Here is a 10,944-nt window from a genome sequence, read left to right as displayed (position 1 = left end):
CGTATGTGTCTCCATTTTCCAAAGTTCAGTAATGAGTATGTCCTCACTAGTTTTTTGGCTATGCCAGGGCCAGGGTCACTGCTATGACAGCACCGGATTCTTAACCTGATGACCCACATAGGAACTCCACCATGTCCTCACTTTTATGGTAAGGGAAATAAAAGCCACACTTAAAAGTAGAAAGTAATGCAGAAATCCACCACAAAGCACCTTATTGATTGCAATATCCTCCTTTTTATTAAATTATAAAACTGACTGATGTCAATACACACTCGGGAAATGTGTTTTTCTTGAGTATCTGCTTTTGTGCAGTGCATGGTTTCAAACAGACAGACAAAATATTTCTATACCCACTTCTTGTTCTTCGGGCTGTTTAGCACTGGTAGATAGCTCTTATATATACAGTCAGAATTTATGGAAAATATTACGAATACAAATGCCTTGAAAAGATGACACAGTACAGAGAAAACTGTAGTTATTAAACTGGTATAAAAATTTAGTCAAAGTGTTTTAGTCATTATGGCTTTGTAAAGAGCCTCAAAGGAAGAAAATTTAAGACACTTCTCATCAAAGGCACTTATAGAGCTGTAATAAAATACTTTGAATTTAGTTTGAGTCCAACAGTATTTTTATTCCTTTTTTTTTTTTCTTCACTCTTTTATTGAAACAGTCCTGGAAGGCAGTTATTAATGAGGAAAAATAGTTATCATTTCTTAATATACATGTCAAAAATATGCAAACAGAATTAATACAGATTTTGGTCCACTGAAGCAGGTAACCGTATCAGACTGTAGTGTTTCTCTTAATTCTGAGCAAAAAGTCATCAACTCCCCAGACCCAGCCCCTGGGCTCCCCAGCAGACCTCCACAGTGCACTGAAACTGGAAAAAAACCATCCTCCCATCACCGGTGCGAGTGCTGCTCTAAGTGGCCGCAGTGGGGAGTCAATCCTCAGACATCTATAATTCCGTGTCCCGGTAGCGCGAAGGCTGGCCATAATAACCACGTTTTGAGTGTTCTGACAGCTGCTGCCGGTATTCTTCCTCTTCGGCATCACTGCCATAGCTTCCTCTGGGATCCTGATAAAGTCTGGCGGGACCTCTCTGTGGCTCGGGGGGCCTGGAACTAACAAAGCAAGAGGGTTACATGCAGCCTGTGGAGATGTAATGATGCCTGCCTTGGGCAACTGCCAGGACAGATGGCTTATCTCTGAGCCACACTCTGCCAACAAACCTGGGCACCCCTGGCCCTGCTGCAGGTGCACAGAGTGGTGGTGGGAGTGGGATGGAAGCAAGAGGTCAAGGTCAATGCCCACTGGAGCAGTGAGTGGGGAAGCCAGCCACACGCTCCCTGACCTAAGAACTTTCCAGCTAGATGGAGGTGCCTTCCTAAGCTCACTGGCTTTATGTGCACAACAGAGCGAGTTCTCTGCCAGGTTCAGTCAGTTATACCAAGTTCTCTCTGTTGCCAGGAGCTACCTGGTTGGCTGTGTCACTCTTCAATTAGTAAAGAAGAAATTTGCCTCTAGATTTCTATTGCTATAAAACTAGACTCTCATTTCCGGTCAGGATGGCTGTAAGAAAATGCGATTTTTATCTCCTGTCCTTGGAAGCGGAAATGATCCAGTATGAAGCCTCAACAGGAAGACACTGCGATTATTACTAGTGCTTACACAGCACTTTAAACATAAAGCTTCTTATGACACCGGTCAATTGATTGCCACCTTCCCCTCAGACCACAGTTCAGCACAAGTGTCCTGACTTTGCTAGGTAACTCAAAGGAATTAAGGAGCTTGGCTAAGAGCAAGAAAATATTAGCATTGAAACAAGAGGCATAATTCATGTGCTATCTTAACATGATTTTTTTGCGGGGGGGGGGGTCTTTTTAGGGTCGTACTCACGGCATATGGAGGTTCCCAGGCTAGGAGTCTAATCAGAGCTGTAGCCACCAGCCTATGCCACAGCCACAGCAATGCCAGATCCAAGCCAAGTCTGCGACCTACCCCACAGCTCACGGCAATGCCAGATCCTTGACCCACTGAAGGAGGCCAGGGATCCAACCCACAACCTCATGGCTCCTAGTCAGATTCGTTTCCGCTGCACCACGATGAGAACTCCTATCCTAACATAACTGAACAGATCTCTGCTCCAATGGGCCTAAGGGGACCCGCATGAAATGTCCACGATTACTTTGTGTCAGTTTTAGCACACAATCAACACTACCATGAAATTCTGACTCTGTTATCTTTATAATTAAATTTGACTGAATAGGGAGTTCCCTGTGGTCTCAAGGTTAGGATTTGGTGCTTTCCCCACTGCAGCCTGGGTTCAATCCCTGGTCTGGGAACTGAGATTCCCACAACAAGCTGCTGTATGTCTTGGCTCAGGGGAAAAAAAAAAAATTTTTGACCAAGGTGAAGAGATAACCAGGAAAAAATAAAAAATAAAACAAAAATCTTGTCACTTTGGGATGGTGACGGAAATTCTTTCTTAGGCATCCCAGTTCCACACAAGCCCCACTTTTTAAACCTGTACCTTCTGGGCAGCCCTTACCTTATATATTGGGGCAGGCCAGAGTCTGGCTTGTGTGTTTTGATTGGAACTGCATAGATATCAGGATGTTTCTGAGCAATTTCAATCTGCGGTGATTAAGGAAAATAAAAAAGAACAAGAGGGAAGAGATTAATGACTGGACAGTCAGCTTGCTCATTTCCTGCTGGCCCCATTTCCCAATCCCATTTCAAGGAGAAGAGGCAAAAGAGAAGCAACTCTCTAGTCTCCAGGGTCACAGGTAATGCCTAGTGGTAGATGCCAAATAGGAATAACATTGAAAAGCAATGAGATTCTGTCACATGCTGCAACATGGTTGAACCTTGAGGATACTACACCAAGTGAAATAAGTCAGACACGAAAAGACAAATATTGCATGATATATGAGGCTCCTAAGCTGTAAAATTCATGGAGACAGAAAGTGGAATGGTGGTTAAAGGGCCGAGGGAGGGGATTATGGGGAATAATTAATATATATGGGGTTTCAGTTCTGGGAGATGACAAAGTTCTGGAGATGGATGGTAGACATGGTTACACAACAATGTGAATATACTTAATGCCACTGAACACTTAAAAATGGTTAAAATACCAAGTTTTATATACATTTTACCACCAGATAGAAAAGAAAAAAGGAAAAGGCTCAGAAGCCCTGTTGTTGTAATAAACATAAATGAATTCCCATAATCGCTGGGCAGAATATGCTTCATGAACCTTTACTTAAATTCTTCTTTGCCTTTGAAAGGTTACGAAGTATTTTATGTGCACGTGGCATAAAAATTTAAACAACATCAAAAGGCCAACCTATAAGCCTTTTAACTTTAACACCCAAGGTTTGCTTGGTTTCTATGGCAAATCTGGGAGCAAATTAAAACTCAGTGACCAAACGTAACAAATGTTAAATTTAATGAAAAATAATTTCAAAGAGACCACAGATTCTCTTGTCACATGTCCCCATTCCAAACCCGATATAGACTTCAGAAGTATAAAGAGCAGACTCTCATGCACCGACAATGTTACTTGACTAGAAGAATAAAGGGATGCCCAGAGAGGTGACAATATAGAAACAATACACAGGTGTTCTGCATCATGCATGTGTGCGGCAGTGGCAAAAGGATTGAAAATCATTACACTGCAATGAAACGTCTTCAAAATTCTTACTGTCAACACGCTAAGATAACCTAGTGGTTGCAAACAATTACCCTTGCATTCTGTGCTTCCTGGAGCTCTTGCATCCTCTGTAATCTTGCCTTGTGATCCATCTTCTCAAATATTTTTACTTTGCCCAGGACAGACTTGGGAGCGCCATCTTGCTCCTCACTGCCCTCTCCCACCTCGTCACTCTCTGGGGGAGGGACGGGAGTGGAGGGCTTCAGTATAGGCCGTCCAAAGGAGGGTTTCGCTGCAATGGGAGGAGGACAACCTTTGGTGGATGTCCCCGGAATTTCATTACTGGCAACGGCTGAGGGATTTGATTTGTATTCGTAGGATCTGGAGAGGTCAAAGGAGTCTTCTCTGTTTGAGGTTTTGGCCTGCAGAGAGCAATGACATAGTTTTACCTGGAGCTTATGGGTTCTTTGCAAATCTCTATTAGTGATTTAATACACTCCATTTCCTGATCAGTTTCCAAAGGTGGTCAACAAATTCTATTCCAACAAGGAATCAGATATGGCAGGGCACACAGCCACTGGTCTGGCATCCGGAGCCCTCCCTCACTCCCTACAGAAGAGCACTAGGTGCCTGAAGAAACCGAAAGGGTGCTGGGGAAGTGCTGGAAGGCCCAGGAGTATTAGAGGCCAATCAGACCTAACTTTGTCTGAGAGGCAATTAGAACTTCTGCAAAGACCTCCGAACAAGGCAGGCTTCAGGATGGAAGAGTGGCTCCTGGGTTGGCACCATACCACGAGTGCATGACCAGCCTAAAGATAAGACCCAGGTCCAGCCAGAGGTACATAAGCCTGGATTGGGGGGCAGGGAGGGCAGCGTATCACGCTGATGGCCACTTTTCCTTCACACTTTCATCCTAGGCCTGCTGGTAAATTTACACTGATCTCTTTTATGAGGCCACTAATTACTTCTAAAAGCTCACAGAAGCCAATTACTACTTTCTTCTTATTTCAAGTATTGAGTTACAGACAAATTTTATTGGGCTATAAGCAAAAGCCAGAGGGGTAAACAATCATATGACATATGCCCCAGTGTCCTCACATTGATTCTGTTCTGAATAATGATGTATTAAAAAAATAATAAACTAAGTGGTCCTTATATGAGAGGCATTGTAAACAATGGTGGTGATTGTTTTCTGTAGCCAAGTTACCACCAAGGATTTTTCAGGTACATCTGAATCAGACTGTGGGCAGGAAAATTTAACTGGACAGAAAAAGTAAAATAGATTCTAAGAAAGTGATTCTGGGCATGCAGTATTCATTACACGTCTATTCTTTCTATATAAACAAATAAACAAAATGAAACAGACACTAATCGTTCTAAAATTGTACCTTCTTCTAAAACTGCCTTGTCTGCCTGCTTTTTTGCCTTTTCCTAATTTTGGCTTCACCCAAAAGGCCAAAAGAGAGGCTCTAATAGAGAGTCCAGTAAATGGAAAACATAATCCAACACCATCTTATTGTTTGAGCTCCTCCCTGGCTATGTGTGCGGTCCAAGGGCGTCTGCTTCCTCCGCCTTCCCATCCTGGGCTTCCCAGCCACGTACCTTGGGCGGCTCTGGCTTGAATGCCGGGGGCGGGCTATTGTCCCTAAGTTGATCTCTGCTAGCAGCCCTCCTCATCTGAGCTCGTGGCTCTGGGCTGGGTTTCCTTATGCTCTACAAGACATAAAGGTTCATTCACAACAAGAACATCCCAGCAGAAAGAAGAGAGCACTGGTCTGCTTTGCTGGAGTTCTGTGAACGTGTGTGAATTCGGAAGCTGAGGTACTGACCCAGGGCTTCTTGACCAAAAAGGCTGTTACCAGGCATATTCCCCTACTAGCAAGTGCTTAAGATACTGTGTTCCAAAACTAGCTGCATCCACTGTACTGTTCTCTTTAGGTCTTCCCTAAAGTCTAAAGTCTCTTTTTGACACTGAAAGCTGCTAACATTATAAAGCATTCACGCAGCTGAGACATTTCAGAGTTCATTTTAAAATGGCTGCACCCAAGGCATATGGACATTCCCTGGCTAGGGAGTAACAATGAGCTGCACCTGTGACCTACACCAGAACTTTCAACCTGCTGCGCTGGGCCGGGGATCAAACTTGTGCCTCTACAGTGACCTGAGCTGCTGCAGTTAGATTTTTAACCCACTGTGCCACAGTGGGAACTCCTAAGAGTTCATTTATCCTTTACAACTTGCCTGATATATATACCAATTTTTTCTGTCATAGAGTTGTTCCTCCTGTCAACTTAATATATGGTCATTTTAAGGCTCCACCTGTGGCATATGGATGTACCAGGGCTAGGGGTTGAAATGGAGCTGCTGGCCTATGCCATGGCCATAGCAACCCGGGATTCAAGCCACATCTGTGAGCTACATCAAAGCTCACAGCAACACCAGATCCTTAACCCACTGAGCAGGGCCAGGGATTGAACCCACATCCTCATGGATACTAGTCAGGTTCATTACCACCAGGCCATGCTGGGAACTCCATATTTTTGGTACTTTTATTTCATAAACAATAAAACCATTCACTGATGTGAGCTAAAGTGCTAAAGAGGAGTTCATAGCAACAATTATCCAAATATATGGAGAGGCTTATCTACAAAGATCATTATTCCAATGTTCTCTGAGGTGAGAATAATCTACACTCTGGTTCTAACTTAGTGTCTGGTGATGTGATTTCTTGGATCACAGAAGCTGTCTGTACACTGGCCAGTGGATGCACAGTACACGGAATCAGACATATAAATGATCATGAACTCAATTAAAAAACTGAAATACAAGAGAGAAGGAAACTGATGGGGAAAACATTCAGGAGTTTTGGCAAGATTAGGAAGGTTAAAGGGAGGCTGGAGAAGAAAAAGCACAGATACCTAAGAGTACAGAGACCTAATCAAAGGTTACAAGTAAATACAACAATATCGTATTTAAAAATAACGTCCCACTTGAAATTTGGACCTCACACGATCATCGTGCCCAAGGACATCTGTGTGATGAGTACTGATCACTCAACCTCTCCCAGAGCTTACTTCCTGTCCTGCTTCCGGGCACCCTAGACGTCATCCAGTCCAACCCTTAGGAATACCTGCCACAACACCCTGAATCAACACTGGCCAGAGGAATTCAAGTGAAACGCCAGAACCTCCTTCTCCTACCCGTGGCCTGGCAGCCCGTGGCCTGCCTCGCCTCACCTCCTCATGCTGCACCGGCTCCGAGGAGCGGGTGATGGAAGACACCAGTGGCTCCTCGGCTGGCTCATCCAGCTCATTGTCAGTGTAGGCGCCTCCTTCGCCGTCGGTGTCTTCAAAGTCACTGATGAGGCGGCTGTCGCAACTCAGATAGTCTGCGCCCATGGCGGTTAAGTAGGACATGCGGTCTTCGGGGTCATCATCCATCCCTTCCATCTAGAGGAATTTGTTTCGGAGGGTCAGTGGGATCTGACATGGCTCCTGGGAGTGAGGGCTCAAGAAAATTCCCAAGGGCACAGCCAAGTGACAGAAACCTTGACTTGTTCTAGAAAGGGAAGTCACCTTTAGCTTCTTGCAATCACTTGGCTTTAAATTACAAAGTTAATTTTTGCACAGGGACTTAGAAAGCCTCTCCTCTATCTCTTCTTGATACTATCCTTCCTATATGCCTCCAATGAGCCAGCCTTCCTTAGATTGTGGTGCTTCTCTTCCAGAATCTAGGTCTCCTCCAGCTTTTTTCTGTTGAACTGTCTCCTGGTAATAGGTGAACGCTGCCTTGAGCTGCACGCCTCTCCACTTGGCCACGAGATCCTCAAATCCTTGTTCAACCTGTTCTCACCAACGGGGTTAGCAGAGAGCCTTGGTGGGTGTAAGTGCTTAGGGGATGCTAGATACCCTGATTAAATATGCAGTTCCTAAAGGGTGAGCCTAGGACTCAACAGTCTGGTAACTGAGGCACTTCTGCCACAAAATCGTACCTCTAAGGACTCACCAACTACCTCAACTCAAGTGGACTACAGAAACCAGCGCCAAAGGCTCTTGGAACCACAGGACATTCTATAATTTCTCTGCTTCCTCCCTGCAGTCTGTCTGTGTGCAAACCACCTGCACGGATGAGAACCTGGCCAATGTTAGAGCCTATACAGGCATCCCAGTGCTCTCTCATCACCAACTCAAACTCCTAGGACACATTCTCTGCCAAGCTGCTTTGTCAGCCAATGATTCCAAATCTGTTAGCGTTTCTTCTATGAATTTTTAACCATATTCTCCACGCCCCTCAACCTCATTTCTCACTTCCACACTGACTTTCCCGAGTCCTTAGTAATAAGCTGTTGAGCTCAGCACAAGGTCTTGTAAGCTCTGATTAGTGTGTTTGGAACACAACACTAGTTACTACGTTAAAAGCAAAAGGGAAGTGAATGTAGGGCTGCACATAGCACATTCTGCTTTTTTTGCAAAAGTCCCTTCATTTTATTACTTTTGCAGAGAATTTGTGAGTTTTCAAACGATTAACACATATGCTGTGATCACTAGAAATGGGCATGGTTTCACTACATTCACTACCCTCCTGAGAAAAAATTCAGAAGACGGACTCTCACCTCATAGCAGAGTCTCTGTGTCACATACCTTTCCTTCAGAGACCCAAACCGCTTCCCCTTGCTGATGCTGAATTGTGTCCTTCAAGCTGCCAAACCAGCTGTCATTGGCTGAATTGAGGTTGATCATAGCTAAAGAAATGTAAACCACAAAGGTGTGCATCAGTTTCCGGAGACCTGCTTATTAGAAATCCTACTTGACATAATTTATTCCAACTTGTTATATTTAAATTAAAACTTTGACAAATGGAAGAGAAAGTTGGCACATATTTGAACACTAAGCCAGCTGTGGGAATTTACATCCCAGGCAGATGTGAAAAAGCTAAAAATGGACTAATTTCTTTTCAGAATGGCTATTTTTCAGAAAAGCTACCTTCATTTATTTATTTGCTTTTTAGGGCTGCACCTGCAGCATATGGAAGTTCCCAGGCTAGGGGTTGAAACAGAGCTCCAGCTGCCAGTCTACACCACAGCCACAGCAACACCAGATCTGAGCCATATCTGCGACCTACACTGCAGCTCAGGGCAACGCCGGATCCTTAACCCACTAAGCAAGGCCAGAGATTGAACCCACGTACTCATGTATACTGGTCGGGTTTGTTACCCCTGAGCCACGATGGGAACTCCGAAAAGCTACCTTTAAAGATGTTTTTAGAGTATGTTCTTCAGGAGTAAAGATAACATAGCTAAATCAAATATAAAAGTACCATATTTTAAAGATGAGTACATAGACATGTATATTACAAATTTTAAAAGTGCCAATGTACTTGTTTATCTCCAATAAAAAACTAAACATTTAAATGTAGATCATTTTGATCAGCTTAAACATTTTAGAATATAGATATACCTTAACCAAACTCTACCGGTGGGTATTTATGGAATAGACATTCTCTATTCTTGCATAATAGCACACACAATGCTTGACCAAGCGCTTTTCCAAATAGCTTATGCAGATTAGTTCATTTCATGCTTCAACAAACCTTACAAGGTGTTACTGCTATCGCTTCATTTTACAGATGAATAAGTGAGGCACAGTAATGAAATTAACTAGCCCGAGGCCTCATACCAAGCAAGTGGAGAAGCCTGGATATAAACTCCTAAGTTTGCTTTTAGAGCCTATGGTTTTAGCAACTGCACGACATACCATGACACAGCCCAAAGAAAAACAGGAATTTAGAGCACCAATATAAAATACCAAGTAAAATATATGTGATCATTCTTCAGCAATATGTACTAGTAGACCGAATAGGGATAAATCAGATAATCAAAACTGAGCCTAAAATGATCAAACTACAAGTAGATTACAATTTTTAAAAACAAATCCTCATGGCCAATTTATTAAGGGATATTTTGTTGTGGTGGTCTTTTTGTCTTTAGGGCCGCACCCACAGCATATGGAGGTTCCCAGGTTAGGGGTCTAATCGGAGCTGTAGCCGTTGGCCTAGGCCACAGCCACTGCAATGCCAGATCTAAGCTGTGTCTGTGACCTACACCATAGCTCATGGCAACACTGGATCCTTAATCCACTGAGCAAGGCCGGGAATTGAATCCTCAACCTCACAGTTCCTAATTGGATTCATTTCCACTGAGCCGCAATGGGAACTCCTTAAGGGGTACTATAAGTCACCCAAAACTGGAGCTTACTAGTAAAAGCTGTTTGGCAGCCTGACCCATCTATTCTAGAGGCTGCATAATTTTCTGTAAATAGCCAAAATGAACCAGTAAGCACATTTCATAAACAATTATGCTTCAAATTTTCTTCTTAGTAACATAGAGCATTCTTTCGTTTAAAAAGTCCTAACACTGACCTTGGAAAATTCTGAATGAGCTTACAGTTTCCTTGGTTACTAATTATTCATAGCATTAGAATAAGCTGATACCTTGGACAAGGAAAATTCACCTTGACTACTTGGATGTATGTATCATTATCATGGTACTTTTGAAGATTATTGTCCTCTTGGTAATAGAAGTGAGACTGTGCACCCCAGAGACAAAGTGAGTGATTTGCACTAAATGTATTCAAAACATTCAGCCACCGTTTAAAGCTTTATGTTGGAGTTGTCTGAAATGGGTACAGTTTGTATTTATCACAAGAAAAACCTAAAGTTAAAAGGGCAGTTTGTGAAATGCAGAAAATACATTTCATGCCCCTTAATAAAATGAAAAAGTCGGAAAACCTCTGATTGAATTCACATAAGTATACGGGGGTGGAGGGGCGGGGGGTTTTCACAGTAGCTAATTTCCTAAGCCTCATTAAAAGGTAATTTCCGACGAAGCTGCTAACATCCCAATTTGACCTCCCTTTAACAGGTGGGTGTACAGCCATGATGCTGCTGTCCCTCCACTTGGAATCAAGTTCCTTGGGTTTACTGTTGGCTTTTCTGCTCATTAAGTTTTTCAGATTCTTTGACTGCAAGCAATATTGGTCAGTTCCTCATGTTTCCAGCCCTGGACTAGACCTATGTTCTCTTGGACAGACTAAATACATCTCAGCCTCCATCTCAGCTGGGAGTCCTGGGGTTCTGAGGGCATCCATCCCCAGCCCTGGCTCAGTACAACTAGTATCTGGGAGGATGTGAGTTTGATCCCTGGCCCCACTCAGTGGGTTAAGGATCCGGCATTGCTGTGAGATGCGGCGTTAAGTCACAGATGTGGCTTACCGTGTTACTGTGGTGTTACT

The 10,944-nt window shown here is 43.5% G+C and overlaps 1 protein-coding gene across 14 annotated transcripts in view; it reads right to left on the bottom strand.

Annotated features, from left to right (window-relative positions):
* Positions 1-214: 214 nt before the first annotated feature.
* The window catches only part of TJP2 (tight junction protein 2), a 137,503-nt gene continuing 126,773 nt past the window's right edge, over positions 215-10,944 (bottom strand). For 8 of the 14 annotated variants that reach the window (XM_084984952.1, XM_084985125.1, XM_084984867.1 and 5 more), the window contains 6 exons: positions 8,296-8,396; positions 6,892-7,104; positions 5,258-5,368; positions 3,748-4,077; positions 2,552-2,637; positions 215-1,124 (listed from right to left, as the gene is read on the bottom strand). In XM_084984952.1, coding sequence (XP_084841078.1) covers positions 959-1,124; positions 2,552-2,637; positions 3,748-4,077; positions 5,258-5,368; positions 6,892-7,104; positions 8,296-8,396 — 1,007 coding nt within the window. In that variant the 3' untranslated portion in view covers positions 215-958. 14 annotated transcript variants of the gene reach the window in all.

The sequence above is a fragment of the Sus scrofa genome, chromosome 1, assembly GCF_054392235.1.
Source record: "Sus scrofa isolate SSC_HxYL_T2T_F1_AM1 chromosome 1, Sscrofa_HxYL_maternal_Yorkshire_Landrace_v2.0, whole genome shotgun sequence".
In the NCBI taxonomy this organism is placed as follows: domain Eukaryota; kingdom Metazoa; phylum Chordata; class Mammalia; order Artiodactyla; family Suidae; genus Sus; species Sus scrofa.
This window is presented reverse-complemented; position numbering and strand designations above follow the sequence as displayed.